Source organism: Sciurus carolinensis, chromosome 2 (genome assembly GCF_902686445.1).
Source record: "Sciurus carolinensis chromosome 2, mSciCar1.2, whole genome shotgun sequence".
Lineage (NCBI taxonomy): Eukaryota > Metazoa > Chordata > Mammalia > Rodentia > Sciuridae > Sciurus > Sciurus carolinensis.
In genome coordinates, this window is record NC_062214.1 from 118,825,710 (window position 1) to 118,849,881 (window position 24,172).

General features: G+C 34.7%; 1 protein-coding gene across 5 annotated transcripts in view; it reads right to left on the reverse strand.

Moving 5' to 3' along the window:
* Positions 1-24,172, reverse strand: part of Slc12a6 (solute carrier family 12 member 6) — an 89,226-nt gene that overhangs the window by 35,545 nt on the left and 29,509 nt on the right. For 3 of the 5 annotated variants that reach the window (XM_047537385.1, XM_047537391.1, XM_047537397.1), the window contains 2 exons: positions 9,385-9,429; positions 1,194-1,288 (listed from right to left, as the gene is read on the reverse strand). In XM_047537385.1, the coding sequence (XP_047393341.1) occupies positions 1,194-1,288; positions 9,385-9,429 (140 nt within the window). The remainder of the gene's footprint in view (positions 1-1,193; positions 1,289-9,384; positions 9,430-24,172) is intronic. The other 2 variants (XM_047537394.1, XM_047537401.1) reach the window with 1 other exon arrangement.

A 24,172-nucleotide genomic window follows, 5' to 3' on the forward strand; every position in this document is an offset into this window, starting at 1 on the left:
AGAATGGGTAATATGATCCTTAACCGTAATATCTGCTTTTGTGGAGGAGCTACTAACATTTATAGCAATTATTACTTCTTTATTTGCAGTACTAGGGATGGAACCCAGGGTCTAGGGCATGCCAGGCTAGTGCTCTACCACTGACCTACATCCCCAGCCCTATGGCAATTATTCTAGCACCACCTTTGTCTGGCATTGGACAGTAATTCAAGTGTCATATCTCTCAATATTTTTTTAAATGGTATTTCCTTTCAATTTCCTTCAAAAGTCTGTGGTGAATATTTTGTTCAATCACAAACATTTTCCCTTAACCTATCAATCACAAACATTTTCCCTTAACCTATGAGATATATAGTCAAAGGTTATATTTTGTCTTAGATAAGACACACAGTTCCTTTTCATTATGTTAAGTGAAATAAGACAAATACCACATGACCTTACTTATATGCAGAATCTAAAAAAGTTGAACTTATAGAAATAGAAAGTAGAATGGTGGCTACCAGAGGGCAGAAGAGGGAGATTAAGTTAGTCACAGGGTAAGGTATAAAGTTTCAGTTAGACAGAAGGAATATGTTTTTAGATCTATTGCACAACATGGTGACTACAGTTAATAATAATATATATTTCAAAATTACTAAAAAAAATTTCCATGTTTGTACTACAAAAAATAAGTATGTAAGGTGGACATGTTAATTAGCTTAATTAAAACACTTCACAACAAATCATAATATCACGTTTTACCCCCCCAAATACACACAATTATTTGTTATTTAAAAAAACACATATAGGTCCTCTTAATCTTTCAGCCTGCTTCCTACAGTGGTTTTTGTTTGATTTTAAGATAAATGACAATTTTCCCAAATATAGTGTTAAGAAATACACTGCTTTATACTTATAAAATTATTCTAATGTAAACATTTAAATCATTGATAAATTAGATTGCAACATTCTTCATATGGCTGAGAAATTAACGCTCCTCTCCCTTACTTCACAGAAATGTGATTTAATGGGTACTTACTATAATTAGATTATACAGATAAAATTAACAGTGACAAGTTATAACAATAACTACTGTATTTTAACATTTTTTAAATTATCCAATTTGTACTATTTTAAAACCAAATGGAATAGAAAATGGCTATCTTGAAATTTGTTTCTTAAGTCACTATCCATAGTTTTCTTCAAAGTATTACCTCAAAGAGTGCCAAATTTTTATCAAAATATTCATCTCCTTCTTCATAATTGGAATTATTGAGGTAAGCATTTCGAGCTTTCTTATGCCCATCATCTAGAACAAAGGGTAAACCAAGTTAGTTTCTCATTAGTATTGAAGATGTATCAGCACCAAATAACTGTGTGTTGCCATTATTAATATAACTCATTATATTAATAAATTCATTAATAACTCATTTTCATATTCAGATTTAATATGAATATTAATATAACTCATTTTCATATTCAGATTTAATCTAAGAGTAACAGATTTAAACCAGTACTGCTTGGAAAATGTGGCTCTTTCCAAAAGGAGTTAAAAGCACATCTTCAAGAAATAAATGTGGGTCATTCCCTTTCTTAATACGAAGAACCTCTAGAGACACTATTCTTTTATGATTCCATCCTGTAATAAATCTATTCCTAGTTACCCATATCCAGGATGGGAAAAAAAATAAAGCATATTTATTAATACCTACTTAGTGTATAATACTGTACAGGGATACTTTACACACTTCTTATTGTTTGGATGTGATATGTCCCCCAAAAGTTCATGTGTGAGACAAAGCAAGATTGAGAGAAGAAATGATGGGGTTATGGAACCTTAACCCAATCAGTGAATTAATCCCCTGATGGGATTAGCTGAGTGGTAACTGAGACTGGTAAAGTTGGCTGGAGAAGGTGGGTCATTGGGGACATGCCTTTGGGTGTATATTTGGTATCTGGTAAGTGAAGTCTCTTGCTCTGCTTGCTGATCATCATGTGACCTGCTTCCCTCTGTTACACTCTTCTACCATGATGTTCAGCCTGGAGTCCCAAGGAATGGAGCCTGCTATCTATGAACTGAGATCTTTGAAATTGTGAGCCCCAGAATAAACTTTTCCTCCTCTTCAATTGTTCTGGTCAGGTCTTTTAGTCACAGCAGCAAAAAAAGACTATGATAACACTGTTGCTGTTAGTAATCAAAGAAAAAGCTCTCTGCCTCCAATACTGACTGATATTTTGTCAATTACATTAGATCATTTAACCAAGAATTATTTCTGTTCAAACTCTTCTACTTTATTTGCTTATTTTTGGTACTATGTATTGAATTCAGGGCCTTGTACATGATGGGCTACACCCTCAGCCCTTTTTAAATTTTATTTTGGAACAGGGTCTTGCTAAGTTAGTTAGGCTGGCCTCAAACTTGTCATCCTCCTGCCTCAGCCTCCTGTAGCTGGGATTATAGGCATGTGCCACCATGTTATAGGGCTTCTTACACATTTTTTTATATTAAAAGAGGTATTCAATAGAAATTTGATGACCAGCTGTGAAGAAAAAAAAAAGACTGAATGCCCATGACAGCAAAATTTGTATTAAATATTTATTATTTTTATTGTGTAGAAATTATATAATTACATAATCTAGCAGGAAAGAATAGAAAAATAAAGAGTTCCTAGTGGCCAAAAGTGAGATAATATGAGTACTGTAAAATAATGTGATGATCTGAAACGCAGACACAATAAATATTCAAAATGATACTTCAAAAAAATCAATCACCTTTTCAGATTTGTCAAGGAAACAACACAACTCTGAAAAACAATAAAAGGAAAGAATCAAGTAATTACACTCTCTTTTGTTAACTGTTTCAGGATAACTAAATAACTAAAAGAAAAGTTTTTCATTTTAGAAACATTGTAGTTGATTTATGATAGATGGAACGAAAAGACTTAGAAAAAAAGAATAATTTACAACCCCTTTGAAAACAATATATCTAGGCAGGGATCATCAAAGGTTGCTAAAATCATTGGTAAAGAGCTGAGGCAGAACCTTATAACTGGTGGACCACAGTGGTCCAGAGTCCACTGAAAGTGGGACAAGACATGTCTTATTGTAATACAATGAAAAGTACACTGCACAATCTATGCTATATTCTTATGAAAAAGATGGAAATTGAATTTAATTAAGCCTGTACATCTAGCTACCAGTTCTCTCGCGCGTGCATGTGTACACACACACACACACACACACACACATACACACAGGATGAACATGTTAAATACCACAAGGATATAATCAGCAAATTCATGGCAAATAATATTATTTCTTCAGCAAATAAATGTCATGAACTCAAAAGAGTGAACTCTCATATATTTTGAGATATTAACAATCAATTATAAGATATGGACCTTGTTAGAATCCTGACTCAAACAATTCAAATGTAAATATATATATATATATATATATATATATATTTATTTATTTATTTATTTATTTATTTTTGGTACTGGTGATGGAACCCTGGGACACTCAACTACTGAGCCACATCCCCAGCCCTTTTTTGTATTTTATTTACAGACAAGGTCTCACTGAGTTGCTTAGCAACTCTCTTTTGCTGAGGCTGGCTTTGAACTTTCGATTCTCCTGTCTCGGCCTCCAGAGCCACTGGGATTACAGGAGTGCACCACCATGCCCGGCTAAAAGACACTTTTGAAATGGAGAAATTTGAATATACACTAGGTATTTTTTTAAGGGGGTAAGTAAAAATCATATGATGTCTGGGGATTTCTTTAAAATATTCTAGGCAGCATACTATAGCAATAAATGTACACCCATATTTGTAGCAGTACAATTCACAACAGACAAATTATGGAACCAGCCTAGGTGTCTGTCGGTGGATGAATGGATAAAGAAAATGTATATATACATAATGGAGTTTCATAATATAAGGACATGTAAAAGTTGAAAGTTGAGATACACCACACAAATACCAAAAGAAAGTTGGTATAGTTTTGTTAATATCAGATAAATCTGTCTTCAAGAGAGAAACTTTATTAGAGATTAGTACAACTGCCCTAGAAAGCAGAATGGAGATTCCTTAAAAAACATATGGACCCACCATATGTTACAGCAATCCCACTCATTATATATTCAAAAGATCAAAAAAGGCATACTATAGGGATATAGCCATATCAATGTTTATAGCAGCACAATTCACAACAGCCAATCTATGGAATCAACCTAGGTGCGTATCAACAGATGGCTAAGGAAAATGTGATATATATCTACAATTATTTTTATTTTGCTCTTATTCTATTTTGCTAATCACAATTCTAGATCAATAAAAATTCTGTGCACTCTTAGGTTTTTCTAGTTTCTGCATTGATGCTCAGAATTCATTCTTTCTTTTGTTCCTCTGATATCTGTCTCTTCTCCTCTGGCAGTTTTTTAAAAACATTTTTTTAGTTGTCAATGAACCTTTATTTATTTATACGTGGTACTCCGAATTGAACCCAGTGTCTCACACGTTAAGCAAGTGCTCTAGCACTGAGCTACACCCCAGCCCTAGTATATAGCCTTCTTTAGTCTTGGTCACCCCAGGGAATACCAGATGGTGTGGAACTTTTAGGGTTTCTGAATAACAAAAAATCTTTACTCTGCACGAACCAAGAACTGAATCCATATCCTAGGGCTCTTAGAGGATTATCCAGAATACTAAGAAGAATCCTTTGGAGGCTACCTACTGAGATTGGCCTTGGTAATACTTTAAACATCTCATTAGATCACTGTTATGTTTCTCTTTTTCTCATTTTACTATCTAAATAATGTTGATATTATTGGGAAACTAGTGTTTTGTTGCAGAATTCAAATGAAAACTGATAAGAGAACCACTGGTTCTACTGAAGATTTCATGTGTCTGTCTGTCTGTCTGTCTATCTATCTCTTTTTCTCTTTTCTTTTGGTGCTTAGGGATTGATCCAAGCATACATTATATTACTTAGTTATACCTCAGTCATTTAAAATTTTTTTGCAAACAGAAAACAATTATAGCAAATGCTCATTTAAAAAACTTTATTTTGTGGTACTGTTATTTCTACAATGTTGTTTTTGTCAATTAACACTCTATATTTGGGGCCCACGATAAATCTCCCCTAAGTCTCTTGATTTTGTCAAATGATCTTTGCTGGCTGGAAGCAAGCAGTAAGAACATCTAGATCTTCCTTGGTGTAGGTTTGGGTTTGAACTAAGCATCTCCACAAACATGAAAGTCTTCCTCAAATGCTGTATATTTTTGATTTTATTGTTTGTTTGGATCAGTTGCCAAGTAAGAGGAATACATTATGGTTAGCTGTTATATCTCTTATATGTATAGTTTTGTCTCTTTCCCCCCCTTGCAGTTTGCTGAAGAATCATGTCATTTGTCCTGAAGTTTTTTTCTTTTTTAAATATTTTTTAGTTATCAATGAACCTTTCTTTTACTCATTTTATGTGGTGCTGAGAATCAAACCCAGTGCATTGCACATGCTCAGTGCTTGACCACTGAGCTACAACCCCAGCCCCTGAAGAGTTTTTTTTTTTTTTTTTTTTTTTTTTAATGGTAATGGATACTGGACCCAGGGGCACTCGACCACTGAGCCACATCCCCAAACATTTTTATTTTTTATAAGGTCTTGCTAACTTGCCCAGGCTGGCCTTTGACTTGGAATTTTCCCCATCTTAGTCTCTCACAAAGCTGGGATCCCAGGCATGCACCACAGTGCCCAACTCTCCTGGAGGGTTTCTGTTGGGCTGGATTTGATGATAGCACTTATGTGATATTGTTCAATGGGTTCTTTGATTGTAGGAATTACCCATTTTAATTACAACAGAACCCATTAGCTGGGTATAGAGACTTAATCACATCATATTCATTATTTTTAAGGAGGAGAAAGGAAAACTACATAATCACAGCATCATGATTTTCTGTCAGGAAGTACATGCCACCTGGTTGTCTTTCCTTATGTGATATTAACAATTGTTGATTAATATATAGATGCATTAATTTATTAGGGGTAAAAGAGGGTGTTATTCTATTATTCTTTCCTCATTTATTAGCTGAAACATTATCAAACAGACATTCCCTTTAATCTACTACTTGGTTACCTGGTGGTACAGATACAGACAGATCCGTCATTTACTTTACTGACCAGTCCTCAGAATAATGAATTGGTTCACTACAATACTCTCATGGTAACCAGTTGATTTTAAAGATATCATTATGAATTAATGAATGTTAATATTGGGTTTGTTTCAAATAAAATGCTTTTTCTTTGGGTTGTGGATATGGCTCAGTGGTACAGTGCTTGACTAACATACAAGGCCCTGGGTTTGATCCATACTACTGTGAAAAAAAAAAAAAAACAATTTTTTCTATATCTCCTTTAATCTGTTAATATAACAAAGTATATCAACTGATTTTTAAAATTAAGTCAACCATGTATTTTCAACAGAAACCTCAATTTGGTTTTGGGAGCAATTAAAAAAAAATCACTTGATTCGGCCTGCAAATATTTTGCTTAGGATTTTACATGTATTCATAAGTAAGACTCATCTTAAGTTTGAGTATCAAGGTTATGAAAGCGTCAGACTGATTCAGACACTGTTTATTTGGTTTTCTTTGCCTTGACAGAGACTGTAGAAGACTGGAATTCTTTTTCTTTGAGCGTTTGGCAAAACTTCTTGTAAAAATGCCAGGACTCACTATTTATTTGTTTTCTAAAGTTTTTTAAATTGAAAAGTATATGCACATACACACAAAGTTCAGAAATTGTAAGTATAGAGTTTGATTCACCATCACAATAGCAGTTTCACCCTCCCATACATTTCCTCAGACTAACCATAAGTTTTGCAAGAGACCTGATGAGTCAGTGGGAACAGTAAATACATTAAAATACTTGCAGTCTGTTGACAGGAAAAGCATTTGGCAGGTCTGGAAGATATAAATCCCATTCAGCAGAAAAGTCTCGAAAACTCTATTATAAATTCAAGTTGGCAGGCAAAGCATATTCTACCTACTAAACCAACTTATTCTAGAAAAGGTTTTTAGAGAGCTGAGATTTTATTTGTTTGTTTGTTTGTTGTGGTGCTGGGGATCAAACCCAGGGCCTTGTGCATGCTAAGGAAGTGCTCTACCTATTGTCTTTTCTGAGAAACAATAAGATGATTTTTAAAAAAGGCAAAAAATAATCTTTCATTATTTTGATCAGCTTAGAAATGGTGGAGCTGCATCTATTCCTCCCTGTCCATTTCATTAGTAAAGACCTTCCCTGTCTCTACCGCCTTCTGTCAGATAAAATGACTCTTAACTTTTCTGCTTATCGGGTATGTATCAGGAACAGAGGCCATTTAATAGCTTAGGGGAAAAGATGTGCTTTTCATGGTCTGGCAAAATCAACAAAATCTTAAACATTCCTGATTTAACTGAAATTTTTACATAGAGAAAACTAATTTTGAGCAGCATAAAAGGGTTAAAATTCTAGCTCAGGGTAGAGTACATGCCTAGCATGTGCAGGGCCCTGAGTCTGGTTCACAGAACTACAAACAAAAACAAAAAGAGAATATTGATATCCCCAATACCCCAAGGCTAGGACCCTAGTAATCAGAGTTCCATGTTCATGTTAAAGTATTTACTTAATTTACTTAATAAATATATATTGGGTGCCTAGAGTGTTAGGTGTAGTTCTAACACATACACTCACTCAAAAGAATGGGAGTTAAGTTCTCTTTACCTCTTCTTATTAACTCAAGGTCTCTTCTAAGCCCTTAACATAAAAAGAACAAAAAGGAGTATCTGATTTCTTCAACTAATACTCTGAGACTTCTATAAGCAAACAAGTCAAATCAAGTACTTTCCCTACTTTGAACTTTCTGGTAACATTTTCCACAGCTGCTTTGCACGTATTCAACCATCTAAAAGTTTAGCAATGTATAAATAAAAAAAACTCACACACAAATACACAAATGACTGTTACTATATTAAAAGTACTTAACCTCACCCATAATTAAAGTATAAATAAAAACTAGAAATGTCAGCTTCACCTATTAGTAAAAATAAAAATTTAAGACTGGTAACACCAACTTTAGATAGTAGAGAGTCAAGCATTCCTCCATATGCCTTACTGGTGGAAGTTTATGGTGACTTATCTTTTTGAAGATATATATACCCTTTGTCTAAGTAATTCTATTGTTAGGAATTTACCTTAAAAACACACTGGCAATGAGATTACAAGGATACAAGTACGATATTCTTATTGCAGTATAATTTATAACACAACACACCTAGAAGTGACCTAAACACTCAAGAAGACTGAATTGGCTGAGTAAAATTACAGGAAAGGAGCACAGAAGAATACCATTCCACTGCAAACAAAGGAATGAGGCAGATCTTCAGGAACTGACATAAGAGGTCCAAGAAAAACTATTAAGCGAAAAACAGTCTGTATGATAGAACAGAACCATCTGTAATAATCTAACCCCACTGATATAAAAAGGAAAAAATATACCATACAAAATTTACAATAATTTCTAGAATTCCCAAGAAACTGTCAACAATACATACTTTGGGGGAGTGGAGGTGAGGTGAGAGGGAGAAGAGAATTCAAAAGATCTTTGCATTCTTTATACATTTTTATTGCCTGAATTCCTCAACTAGAATATGTCTTGTGTTTTTTTAAATATTTTTTTTAGTTGTAGATGGGAATGATACCTTTATTTTACTTATTTTTATGTGGTGCTGAGGATCGAACCCAGTGCCTCACACATGCCAGGTGAGTACTCTACCACTGAGCCACAACCCCAGCCCTTGTTTTTATATTTTAAAAATTTACCAGTTTTGAGATTTTGTGATATTCTTGTCAAATTATAAGTTTGCTGAAATTTAAATAAGCAATATACAAAGCAAATCCTTGAACTTCCATAACTTGTTTCATAGATAGGAAACTGGAACATTAATTTTATGGGTTACTTAAGGTCATGCTATTTATGAAGTACTTTCAGAAATAAAAATGAAAGTGGTCAAAAGACCAAGAAAAATAATAAAAAGGGTAAAGTATCTGTGAAGTCTAAGATATTACAAAATATTATATTTTCTTTTCAAAATTTCTTGGAAAAAAAGAAGTTCTAAGCTTAGAGTATTTTTTTAACCATAGACTGTGTAAAATTACTTTTTAATATAACTGAATTGGTTTTAGTAATCAATTACAGAAGTCATTTCCTAAAGTTTACCAAGTTGGAAAGAGAAATAGCAGGGAAAAAGCTAGAGTGCAAAGTGGAAAAGGAGGGAACCAAAAACAATTTGAGAAGGGAGTAATGTCTGTTAGTACAAATGGGTAAAAAGGTGACTTTAGAGAGTCAATTCCCATAGTAATACTATACCTAACAGCTGGCTGTGTTCCCCTGTGATGGAGTTCTGATTCGTGTCTGAAAAACAAACAATTGAAAAGAAAAGAAAAAAATGAATGATTCAAAACAAATAATTTTTTAAAATTCAGCAACAGAAGAAACCAGGGAAACAAAAATAGAAAACTAAACATTAATGAAAAGATAATAAAAATAGAATGAGCTATTATAAAAAGTGATCATGTTGCTCAAAAAGTTAAACACTGCATTACTAAATGACCTGGTAATTCCACTTCTATGTATATATGCCACTGCCGCCTGCAAAAAAGTGAAAACAGGAACTCAGATACTTGTATGACAAAGTTTATAGGAGCATTCTTTATAAATCAAAAGGCAGAAAAAAACCAAGTGTCCTCCAACAGATGATGAATAAACAAAATGTGGCATAAACACAGACTGGAATATTACTCAGCTATAAAAAAGAATAGAATTCTGATACATGCTAACACATGAAACTTGCTGAGGGAAGTAAGCCAGACACAAAAAGACAAATATTGCATGATTTCACGTATATGAAATGTTGATGAAAGACAAATTTATAGAGACAGAGGAAGATTAGTGTTTAATAGAAGTTGGATAGAATGCAATAAGGAGTGTTATTGCTGCTGTTTGGGATATTGAGAAATTTAGGAAATAAAATAGTAATGCCTGCACAACACTGTAGATGTAATTAATGCCACTAAACTATAAACTTAAAAGTGGTCAAAATGGTAAATTTTGTGTTTCTTAATTTTATCACAATCAAAAAGTAAATTTAAAAAATCATCACACAAACTTTACCCTGCAAATTTACACAAAGTAGAAGGATGATTCAGGGCCTATGAAGGAGTTACATTTTCTCTTTACTGACAAAAGAATATATTATGATAACAGCTCAAAGTCAAGGCATGAATAAAGCATTCATTACTGCTAGAAGGTATGTTCCAATTTTAAACTAGTTTTAAAAATATTTCAGTAATCTGAAACAAAGCCAGTGGCAATAAACTTGAGTTCCTAATGCAAGAGCTATTGACAATCACCACTTAACAACCAACCACCTGCTTATTTAAAAGACTTGAAAAGCACTAAGGGCTAAATATGGAAAAGACCCTGAGCTCCACATTCCTCAAAGCTGAAATCTCTTGAGAAACTGAGGATTACACCTGGCTTCCTTGAATGTATCTGAAGGAATACAAATAATTCTAAACTTTAGGGGTTTATGAACAATAGGGAAAAATTACATCTTTAGTAACTTCTGTTTAATATTTTCTGCAATTATGTAGACAACAAATTACATTAAAGTAACTGTGATTTCATCAACAATAAATATCAAATATTTACATCAAAAAATTCAAATAATATTTTCCATGGTCCATGTATATGTTTTATATATAATTTAATTAAATCTAATACTTTAAAATATGCATCCCAAGGCTGAGGATATAGCTCAGTGATAAAGCACTTGCCTAACACGTGAGGCCCTGGGCTTGATCCCCAGCACTGCAAAGTATTACTTAATTAAAAGATGCATTGCATACAAAAAGAAATAATCAGAATAATTAATAAATTCTGTGTTCTGATGTCCACTACAGTATACCTTACAAACTTTCATCAAGAAATAAGATATGCAGATTTCTAAAACTAAAGTTTCATATGCTATGTGAACATTTAAAAATATAATCTCAGAGGATTTTCTTCCTTAATTTGGTTTTGAAAAAGAGGAATTCCAAATTTTCTACTATAGGACACTTCCCCAACACACATGACTTTCCAGTTTTTATTTTAAACTCATCTTCTTATCTCAATAAAAAGTATTGGTTGTTTTTTCACATAAGACTATGTAGTAAAAATAATTCTATAGTAAGCTGATGTATTAGATTCTCTCCCTTCCCATCCTCTGGTAGGGGTAAAAACTAGGCAGGTGTATAGGTGGATGCAAAGAAAAGCAGAGAAAAGAATCACAGAATTTTAGAAATGAAAGAACTTTGGTCATCACCTAGATTTACTTAGTGACTCTAGAGGAAAAGCTGGAGTGGGGTATCATATTTATTTTTCCTCTTAAAATTCTACCAACACTCCCTTCTCAAGATTTTGATTCCCAGTTATCAGTTAATGGGAATGTCTTGTATCTCTTACATGTGCTGGGACAGAAAATGTTGAAAACTTTCTCTAATATTTTTATATTTTTAATTGATAAAATTATTGTTGGGTTAATGAGTTGACAGACACATTCATAGTACTGCTAAGAGAAAGGTTGGATCCCCCCAACCCCCCCGCTTGGCAGTGCTGTGGATTGAATGTAGGGTCGTGTACATGATAGGAAAATGTGCTAACACTGAGCTACACCCTAGCCCAAGATATTGTGTTATGTTCATGGTTCTTGACAGTGTATTCAGTTTTTTTTTTTTGTTGTTGTTGTTCTTAAAGTACAACAGCCTAAAACAAGTTATATGGAATTCATGGAATGTATTATGTGAACACAGAACTCAGGCAGAATAGAATGGTTTTAGGGAGGAAAATAAAAATGACTTTATTAGAAAGAATTAACTCCTTCTATACAATATGCTTGCCTTCTGAGCTATGCATGCATGATGCATGCACAATCTCCAGTCAAGACAGGACTCTTCCTTTGAACACCCTCCTCCATCTAGGAAGAAACTAGTCCTTTGTGTAGTTTCCTACAAGTTTGACTTGAGTTTTGGTTTTCATTTATTATAATTAAAGGTTTTCTGGGCAATATTTACTTGATACTTACTTGGTAATTTGAAAACTAATCTCTACAACCCTGAAAATCATTCAATATATATTCTTTTAAAAAGTGGAAATGGCAAATCTGGGAGTAAACAAGCTCAAGAACCCACTAGAACATAACTAGACATGACTTAACACAGTTGGGGTTACTGTGAATGGGATGGTTTTTCTAGTTCTCTTTCAGCTGATTCACTGGTGGAGTAAAGGAATGCAACTGATTTATGGGTGCTGATTCTGTATCCTGCTACTTTGCTGAATTCATTTATGAATTCTAGAAGTTTATTGGTGGAGTTTTTTGGGTCTTCTAAATACAGAATCATGTTGTCAGGCAAACAGATAATTTGAGTTCTTTTCCTAATTTTATCCCTTTCATTTCTTTCTTTTGCCTAATTGCTCTGGCTAGTTTCAAGGACTATGTTGAATACAAGTGGTGAAAGTAGGCATCCCTGTCTTATTCCTGTTTTTTAGAGGGAATGTTTTCAGTTTTTGTCCATTTAGAATGATGTTGGCCTTGGGTTTGTCATATATAGCTTTTACAATGTGAGTATGTTCCTTCTGTCCCTAGTTTTTCCAGTGTTCTACATATGAATGGATGCTGTATTTTGTCAAATGCTTTTTTGGCATCTTTTGAGAAAATTATGTGGTTCTTGTCTTTAAGTCTAGTGATGTATTACGTTTATTGATTTCCTTATGTTGAACCAACTATGCATCCCTGAAATGAAACCCACTTGTTCATGGTGCACTATCTTTCTATTCCTATATCCAAACTCTCCCATTTAGCATTTTTCCTGTCTATGTCACTGGTAAGGAGACACCCAAGTTTGTTTAAGACTGGGAGTGGTCCTAAATATTACTTGAAATTACATTTATTTTAATGAAATTATTTCCTGTAATAGGAGCCATGTGCTGATAATCTATTTTTACCTTTTGACAGCCTTCCCAAACTAAGCTACATTTAGGCTATAATATAACCAAGTTATAAACAGAAGCCCCAGATACCCTACAACTCAAAATGGTAATTCCAAAAATAAAAAAACAGAAAAAAACATAACCTTTTATTAACATCAGGTAGACAGATGCAATCAGAAAAAAAAAATATTTCCTATAACAATAAGGATTTACAGTAGTAGTTTTATAAACAGGCACTTTCTTAATACATTTATCCTGGATAAATGGTAAGGAATGAAGATTTAATTTAGTTTCTTGTCATGCATCTTAGAGAACAGATAAAGAGAAAAATGATTGTGGGTGATACTCAATTACAAAACTACATTTGTGAAGTTTTTCTGAAGGGCTTTATTATTTTTCTCAGATTGCCCACAGGAACAGTTTTTCCAAATTTCCTCTGAGAATCTCTTCACCTACCATTCACAATAGAGAATGTGAAGCAAATTAAAGGTCAGCCTATATCTCGTAGATCAAATTCAGCACAGAAGTCTTGATTAAACACAGTAACTTCATTTAAATAACACTGTCACTGTCAAGTAAGAAACTGAGTGTATAAACATCAATACATTTACAATATTATGCTATTGGCTATATTATCTAGAGATACTACAAGTCATTTCAAGGTACCAAACACCTGAAATCACTAATCCTAATGTACTATATTTATAATTTTCCAGAGACCAACTTTTTAAAAAACTAAAGCATCATCATCCTAAGAAATCATTTTGACTCAATTAGGCAAAGATGATTAAAGATGAAACCAAAAACAACTGACAGTACACTACTGTTCAATTTACTAGATTCTGCCTGTCTATACTGGAGGTTTTCTAAGTGGGAAAATAAGTTGAAATACCCCTATATTCTTCATATAACACATTCTGAACTTACTGCAATGAAACCAAATAGACCCAGAAAAAGTTACATAATATTACTTAGGTTTAAATAAATATAAAAAAATAGTAATTTTAGGCAAAGTAATTAAGTGATAAGATGGAAATGTAAACCAGTGAATAAAAAATTTTATAGGGGCTGGGGAGATGGCTCAGTCGGTAGAGTGCTTGCCTTGTAAGCATAAGGCCCTGGGTTCGATCCCCAGCACCCCAAAAAAAGGAAAAATTTTTATAAATCATTAGTTTTTTATGTTTCTAGCTTACCCCACAGAGTCAAAAGATCCTTACCTGAAATTTTAATATAAGAAGAATATGGTTTTTAAAAGATATACAGAGGATTCAGGATGTAGCTCAGTGGAAGAGTACTTGCCTAACAAGTGCAAGGCCCTGGGTTGAATCCCTAGCACTGCAATTAGAAAAAACAAAAACAAAAACAAACTACTTAACTACTTATGCAAAAAAAAAAATTTTTAGCTGGTGTTTATAGTGTAGTCCAAACCATCTGCCATATAAATGATGTGTGTTAACCACAGACAGAATAAACTGCTGTAGTAGGCACAGAACCATGAACTATATATATTGTATGGTACATAATGCTTAACATATAAGTGCATATTCCTTAGTATACTAATAGGGATTTAGTGAGAAATGGGATAGGTATGTTAAGTGCTTTGGTTTGTATATTAGTGTGTCCACCTTCAGAGGTGAAATGATTGGATTATGAGAACCTTAACCCAAACAGTGAATTAATCCCCTAATAGAGATTAACTTGGTGGTAACTGTAGGCTGGTAGGGTGTGGCTGGAGGAGGTGGGTCTTTAGGGGTGTGCCTTTGGGGTATATATTTGATGAGCTGAGCTTAGTGTCTCTGCTTTCTGATCATCATGTGAGCCACTTCTCTCTGCCACACCCTTCTACCATGATGATGTGTCTCACCTCGAGCCCCATGGAATGGAACCATCTGTCTGTGGAGTGAAGACTCTGAAACTGTGAGCCCCCCTAAATAAACTTTTCCTCCTTAAAATTGTTCTTATCAGGTCTTTTAGTCACAGTAGTGAAAAAACTGACTAAAACAATAAGTAAACTTGTTAAATCAATTTAACAGTTAAGTAGGTTTCTGTAACATATAATTTCTCATACCCTTCAATATGCTAATAGCTGCCTAATTAATACCCCCAAAGAATATAACATTAAGCATATTCCTAAAAGTATCAGAAGAGATAACTCATTTTGCATCAGATACCTTGTATAACTAGTCTTATGGTACACATTTTGGGAAACATCAAACTAATATCAAGATACTAGAGTTAAAAGTTAACTCCCTAGATCACCGTTTCCATTTCCTCACTCACTCAGTACTATTTCCATTAAACCAGTTTTTTCCAAATTTGTCTAGTCAAAACAATCATGCAATATTTGTTATACTACAAATTCCTGGATTACAAAACTAATACTAATTACTTAATTTCATGGGAGGACCCTCAGATTCTATAGTTTTGCCAAGAGACTCTGATGACTACAGCACCTCAGAGATAGTGTGGGTCTGGTTCTAGATAATAGTAAAAAAGTGAATATAACAAAGTGACTCAAACAAATTTTTTGGTTTTCCAGTACATATGAAAATTATGCTGTAGTATAGTCTATTAAGTGTATAACAGCATCATGTCCAAAAAACAATATAGCCCATCTGGTAGGGTGCCTGCCTCTCATGCTGGAGACTCGGGTTCGAGTCCCCAGCACTCTGGCTTTGTGCAAATAAACAAAAAACAATATACATACCTTAATTAAAATTGCTTTACTGCTAAAACAATGCTAATGGTTTTTGGAGTTGTCTTCTTTTTGCTGGTAGAGAATCTTGTCTCAATGTTCATGGCTGCTGATAGATCAGGGTGGTGGTTTTTTTAAAGTGGAGCTGACTATGGCAATTTTTTTCTTTTTTTTCTTTTTTTTTTTTTTTGGTGGCGGTACTGGTATTAATCCAGGGCCTTGCACATGTTAGGTAAGCACTCTACCACTAAGATACATTCACCAAACCTTTTGAGACAGGGTCTTGCTAAGTTGCCAAGGCTGGCCTCAATTTAGTAATCCTTCTACCTCAGTCTCTGGAGTAGGTGGGAGAACAGGTATGTGTCACTGTACCTAGCACAATTTTCTTAAAATAAGACAATGATGATGTTTGCCACAATGGATTCTTCCTTTTATGAAAGATCTCTCTATAGCATGAGATGCTGTTTGATAGCATTTGATCCGCAGAAATTCCTTTCAAGTTGTAGTCAATCCTCTTAAACCCTGCCACTGCTTTATCAACTTTTGTAATATTCTAAGTTCTTTGTTAATTCAACAATGTTCACAGCATCACAAGTAGGTATCATTTCAAGAAACCACTCTTTACTCATCCATAAAAAGCGACTTCTCATCCATTAACATTTTATCATGAGGTTGTAGCAATTCAGTCACTTTCTCTGATTCTAATTCTAATTCTAGTCTCCTGCTATTTCCATCCACCACATCTGCAATTAATTCCTTACTGAAGTCTTAAATCGCCCAAAATCAAACACAGGAATCAACGACTTCCAAACTCCTGCTACTGCTGATATTTTGGCCTCCTCATATGAATCAGAATTTCTTAATGACACCTAGAACAGTGAATCCTTTCCAGAAGGTTTTCAATTTACTTTGCCAGACACATCAGAAGAACCTCTATCTACAGCAACTATAGACTCAGGAAATATATTTCTTAGTAAGATTTGAAAGTCAAAGTTACTCCATCTATGGATTTCAGAATGGACGTAGTGTTAAGCAGGCATGAAAACAACTTTCTTTCATTATCCATCAGAACCCTTAGGTTCTGACAATATCAGGCATATTGTCAATGAGCAGTGATATTTTGAAAGGAAACTTTTTCTGAGCAATTTTCAATAGTGGGCTTAAAATACTCAGTAAACCAAGCTGGAAATAGATATGCTATCATTCAGGTTTTGTTGTTACATCTAGATAGCACAGGCAGGATAGATTTAGTATAATTCTTAGGGGCCCTGGGAATTTTGTAATGGTAATGAACCTTGACTTCATTAGATGCATTAGCCCCTGAAAAGAGTCAGGCTTTACTATTTATTGTGGCACAATAATACTATGCCACAGAATGAGATGGTAGATACTCATTAAATGGTAAGTATTAAAAAAAAAAAAAAACTGAGGTAAGCCATACAATCATCCTCCTTAGAAATAAAAATTGCAGTGCTGCAAGTAATCATGATAAAATTAGCATTCAGGTAATGCCATATTTTCTGGAACTCTTAATGTTTTATACTTTACAATACAAAAGAAAATATTAAAGTAATGTGGTTGAATCCTTGGCACACTGACTTAAAATTATACAGCCATGTGATAACAGTTTGATTCTCAAAAGTCTGGGGGTGGGCATGGGGATCTCACAAAAATCAAAGGGAGATCAGTAGAGAAAAGGAAATGAGGTGGGAGGTGGGGAGTGATATTGGTCAATTATTTTGTTATATTGTGTGCACCTATGAATAAGTAACAACAAATCCCATCATTAGATACAACTAAAATGCACTAATAAAAAAAATGTGGAAAGGCAGGGGAAGAAGGTATTTCCTGGCCAGGTATGGCGATGGCTTGCCCATAGTGCCAGTTACATGGGAACCTGAGGCAGAAGGATCACTTGAGCGCAGGGGTTCCAGAACAGCCTGGGCAACATAGAGACCCCGTCTCAAAAAAATGAAAACAAAATATGATGTTAATCTAGATGAAGAGTAAAATTCAATGGAAATTAAGAAAAGTGGTAATAATATCTTACATTTAATAATGTTCTACAGTTTTAAAAATGTTTTCACACATCATTTGATTCTCATGATAACCCTGGGACTATGCAGACAGGAAATGTATAAAGAAGCCAAAGTGAAGTTAGGCTCAATGGTTTGGCCAAGATGTACTGAATGTAAATTTCAAAGACTGGTTTGAAACTGGATTCTAACTCATCTATTACATTATGCTGGCTGTTCATAAAATTTGGGTACAATGATAAATATTAGGAATGTAGGTAACTTAATTATCCAAAGATGAAAAAACAGGTGAAGCACATCACCACAAGGCAGTTAAGAAATTGTTAAAATAAAAGTAGCTATCAAAGTAGAGATACAGTGACTATAGTCTACACAGTCCCAGGGTTATCATGAGAATCAAATGATGTGTAAAAACATTTTTAGAAATGTAGAACATTATTAAATGTAAGATATTATACCACTTTTCTTAATTTCCATTGAAACTGCCTGTTCTAGTTCAGAAACGTCACCTACTCAGGTAAGACAGCCCCCAACACAGGACATGGTAAATAAAGGGCAATTTCTGTGGTTATGAAATCCAACAAGGAGTCAGGATGAAAGGATAGAGAAAATTAGGAAGACACAAAGAACATCCATCTACAACAGTAAGTATGCTTCTGTTTCAGTATTTGGGAAAAAAAAAACTTTAGCAACTCAACTACTTGTGTTATCTTAATATGTTGGTTATATCTATAAGAATACAAAGATTCATAAATATTATAAACTTAACTTCATAAATAGTGCTTGTTAAATTCATTTTATACTAAATATCTCAATAAGTTTTAACTGTGATTTTAGGTTTCAGGATGTGATTCCACCTTTGCACCACTATCCTGACATTAATCCAGTTATCAGAAAGTTGAAGCTCTTTACAAAAATTATTTGTAACCTCTTTAATTTGAATTTCATTTTTTGGCAGTTGTGGGGGATATTTTACTTTGTGACCAAGTTTCCTTTTTAAAGAAAACCATGAAAGTGTGTCTTAATTACAGAAAATATTAAATAAAATGCAAAAATCATCCATAAAAATGGAAGATTATAAAGGTAGTCTCTAAAATGGGTGAATTTAGAAAAAAAATTCCTACTATCATCATATTAAATCTGCACAGCAACCCTGTGAGGAAGAATTTATTCCTGTATTCTTGAAGAAACAACACGTTCAGAGAAAGCAGAAATGATATGGCCAAGGTAGTGCAGCTGATGAGGATAAGGGAACAGAGGCAGAGCCAGGTATCATCCATTTGACCACTTCCTTTGCAGGAGGAGGAGCAAAGGTCCAAAGGAGAACGACATGGAATGAGAAATGTGAACTTTAAGTAGGGCTTTTAAAAACTTTAATAAGCATGGAGTACTCAAAACCAGAAAGAAGGAATAAACATTACACATGTCTAGGACACCAAACAGAAAACTAAAGAAGCTGGAAAACAAGTGAAATTCTCTAAGCAGAAGTCTAAAAATGGAAGCAGTGTTTCAGGAAAAGAAATATGAATGCAATATGCAAAATGAAAAGAACTGTAGATTAGACAGGCATACTCATGTTCAGATCACTATAATTTGTTCACATGTTAACTGCATTTCTAAAATGGTCTCTAGTCTCTAGGCTAGTAATAATAGTAATAGATGTTATTATTTTTAGATGTGATTCCCTATGTTGCCCAGTCTGGTCTTGAACTGAGTGCAAGTGGTTCTTCTCCTGCCGTGGCCTCCCAAGTAACTAGGACTATAGGTGCCTGTTAACTGTTACTATTAATTCGACCACTTCTCTGAATGTGTATATATGTCAAATACATGCTAGGCAGTATGGATAACAAAAAAAGCAGTCCCTTGTTCTCAAGAAGTTTGGAGAGCAAAACAATACACAAACTTCCAGGTACATTCCTGTAATCCCAGTGACTCAGGAAACTGAGGCAGGAGGATTGCAAATTTGAGGTCACCCTGGACAACTTAGTGAGACTCTGTCTCAAAAAAAGAAAAAAAAAAAAAAGAGTTGGGGTTATAGCTCAATGGTTATGTGCCCTGGGTTCAATTTTAGGCACTGTCCCCCACCAAATACACAAATTATGAAATGATAAAATGATTGTTATAGTGTAAGTAAAAATACTTTTCATGAAAGAAGAAAAACAAAACAGTAGTCAGATGGAATGGCATCAAGTGGATAACTGAGCTAAATTTTGAAGGATGATTAGTTCACCAAAAAACAGAAGAATGGATGGGGGAAATGGAGGAAAAACAATCTAGTCAGATGGACTGAAATTAGGACACAAGTAATGAGAATGTCCTAGAGATAATAGGATTTAATAAACCTAATTGATAATAAAGTAGAAGAAAAGAGAGTAGTTGCTGACAAAATGAGACAGTCAGCATATATACTGACTTGATTCTTCCCTCTCCCTCATCCTCCACATTTAGTCACCAAATCCAGTGAAGTGTGACTTCACTATACTTCTATACCAATCTCTTCTTTCCCACCACACTTCCATCATTTAGACTCTCATTCTTTCCAACTTGGACCATTAAAGTACTTCAATTAATGATCCATATTAATAATCCCCAAATTCTGTCTTTATCAGGTTGCTTCACAGCTTCAAAAAACAAAATACTTTCGAAGTATTTCAAATGACAGTGCCAGGAGTTTCCAACCATTTTGTGGAAATAAAATAATTTGGACTTGTTTACATCTACATATCTGATCATATGTGGGGCACAAGGGAAAGGAGGACTGCCTTGGCAGGCTCTACCTCTATTACTACTTTGAATTCTTAGGAAAGAAATGGTGGTGGTGGTGACAGTAAAGGCTAATGGCTTAGACATCTGTAAATACATCCTGGCTTACTTATTTGGATCCCTTGGTTTATAGAAGGAACTCCAAAACCTTATCCTGGTATTCAAGTCCCTTTACAATCTAGCACTAGTTTACTCAGCTCTAACATCATCTGAGGTTCTCAGTCATGAAACCTCTGCCCCATACTCCCTAGAATATTCTGTGAGCCTTGATGGTAAGACCCACATATCTTTTACTGAAATTTTCCTTCTCCTTCCTTTCTACTTACCTGAGTTCTACTTTCTTCAAAGACTCAACCTGTGCTTCTTTCTATAAGGTTCAACTTTCTAACAAGTTTAATCTTCCTCTGAACAGCTGGATACATGCTGCCTTATATTATTTTTTAATTAATCAATAAATATTTACTAAGCACCTATAGGTGCAAGGTGTTGGGGATACACAAAGATGAACAGAGCAGAGTAGCTATTCTGAAGGGGTTTCCAGCACAAAATGGTATGACAAGTGATTAGCTGGGTGACTAAAGTACTATATCAGAGGTATAGGCAGAGAGATATGGGAGTGCATACAAGGTGTTACAGTCCTTGGAGCAATCACAGAAGTTATTAAGGAAGAAGGGATTTTGAGTTCATCTTAAAAGGAGGAAGCACTTACTAGGTAACTAAAGGAAAGAACATTTCAAAAAGATAAAACAGGTATGATGAACCATAGAAACATTTGAGTACGTTTGTTAAATCTGATATGCTATATGTATAAAAGAATAATGGAAGCCAGGTGTGGTGGTACACATACCTGTAATCCCAGCTACTTGGGAGGCTGAGATAGAGGATTGAGGCTAACCTGGACATCCAAGTGAGACTGCAGCAGGGTAAGCATGCGTGGGGTGACTTGGGAGACTGAACAGGAGCACTGTAAGTTTGAGGCCAGCCTTAGCAATTAAGACAGGTCCTAAATAAAAAGGACTGGGGATATAGTTCAGTGGTAAAGCACCCCTGGGTTCAATTACCAGTTTAAAAAAAAAAAAAGCTGGGATACAACTCAGTGGTTGAGCACTTGCCCAGTATGTGCAAAGCCCTGGGTTTGATCCCTAGTACTGCAAAAATAGATAAATAATAATAAATAACAGACAAGGAAGCTATTAAATTAGGATGCTCTAGATCATGAAGTACAAACTTTTCTCTGTAGACAAAGGGGAGATATTATAGAGTTTTAAATGAGGAAGAAATGATAGGGAAGAGATTTACGTTTGAGAAAAATTCCTCTGGTAATTACTATAATGAATGGGTTTAAAAGCCAGACAAGAAGTGAAAATAGACTAGCACAGTAGTTTGGAGACTAGAAAGGAGTTTTGATAACTATATGGGAGACTAAATGAGCAACAATTAGTGAGAAAGACAATGAAAAATGAGAGAAAGAGGGGATAGAAAAAGATCAAATATTGTAATATATCAAGGGAGGAGGTCAATAAAGAAGTAAAAAACAGCTCTCTGGTTCCTGGATGACATGAGCTGAGCAGCTTTCTTCACCTAAACCCTTCCACCATGATGCTTCTGCCTTGAAGTCAGCTGATCATGGACTGACTCCTCAGAAATCAATATGAATGATGAAACTCCTGTATGCACCACATTTGGAAACTGGGATTTAAGGCCCCTTTTATTCACCTCCACTGTTTAGACAAAGATTTTCCACAAGAATAGCTGAGCTATTCCATTATAGAAGAAAATGCAAATAAGTCATAGAGACCAGTGTTGATCTTCCTTCTCTGGTCAGTTGGTGGAATTTCCTGTAAGACCCTTATTTCAAGGGGTTCAACACCCTATGACTCTTCAGTTGCTTCTTGTAAGCAGATGAATTAGGAGGGAATAAAGCTAGTGTGCTGACAGCTACTACTACAGTCATAATTCATGTGCTTCCCTGGACCACAAAACAACCATTTTCTTCCTCAAAAACAACTATAACTACAATTACCACTTCTGTATTAAAGAAGATTTCCCCATACTACTAGAGCTGTGATAACTGGTTTCCTGCAGTACCAAATGTAACAGGAGCTCCTTTTGTGATGGTGCCTCTTCAAAGATGCTCCTCCCTGTTCAAGATTATTTCCTTATTGTTACAGATATCAGCAGTCAACCAAGCCTCATTGCCAAGGAGCAAAGGAGGCATGGAAACTCATTGAGTAGTGATTCCAAAGCAAACACAAAACCAAATTTTATGCCTGGAAATCATTGGCCATTAAGTTGATTTCCCTTTTTTTGGGTCAATACTGAGTACTGAACTCAGGGCCTCATGCATGCCAGGCAAGAACTCTACCACTGGGCTATATCCAACCCAGGTATCAATAGTTTATGATGAACATGCAATTGATCCTGGTAAGAAGCAAAAGGAATGGGGATGTAGCTCAGTGGTTAAGTGCCCCTGTGTTCAATCCTTGGTACCAAAAAAATAAAAAGTTAAAAAGAATAAGAGGTCATGGAGAGATAACTTGGAATTGAAAATATGCTGGAGAGAGGGTATATCTGCTCATTACATGTGCTTTGAAGCAAGACTTTGCCTTAATATTGCTGACAGTTATAACTTTTTGTAATGCAAAGCTTCATGTATTTTATAACATGTTTAACATGCTTTTAAACTGATTCACGGTGAGAATGTCCAGAGAAATAGAAATTCAGGATTAGTTCAGTAAAAGGTTAATGATGGAAATAAAGATTGCAAAGTCATCATTAAAACAATTAAAGATAGGAGGCTGAATTTTCCTAAAATATAGACAGAAGCTGAGACCATGGGCTGGAAATACTAGAGAATAGTAATTGAAGGAAACAGGAAAATATCACTGGAAGAACTATGAATGCAATGTTATTCCTATTTTCCCCAACAAATCCACACACTGAAAGGAAGAAAAAGTAATCAGGGTAGAATAGTGATAATTCAGAGCCAAACCAGCCTATGGGAATAAAAAATATGACATAAAAGTTCTGAAGAAGTTTACGAGAATTTTTTTAGCCATTTTTCCTCTGGTCCATCTGACTTATTTTAAGGAAAAGATGACCAGACAATAGTAGCCAAGTAGATGGAGTGGATGAGGATCAAGTCATGGTTCTTATTCAGTTTACTCAAGCCCATCTCCTGCAGCAGGGCTCCACTGTAGTGCAGGGAGGTGGTGGAACTGTTGGCATAGGGGAAAAAAAAATACTGGAGTTGAGGCAGGAAGAGGTGGAAAGAAACAGTAGGAGGTATAGGAAGATCTACCACTAATATAACAGTCTATAAATACTACTTTGCTGTCTCCTACTTTCTAGTATTGTGGATTAGAATTCTGATGCTAGTCTGATAATTTATAGGCATAACCTGTGTCTCCGCGATGAATCCTTGGAGCTCAAAAATTTTATTAGGATATCCCTAGATGTGTGTTTTTCATCACTTATCCTCCCTGGGATTTCATTCTGCATCCTGGAGTCTTTTACCCAGGAATTTTTTTTTCTACTTCTTTAATTACTGATTTTCCTTCATTTTTTCTTTTTCTTTTGGGATTTATATTTTCCACTTTTAAGTGTTCTGAACTGGAACAATTCTTCTACT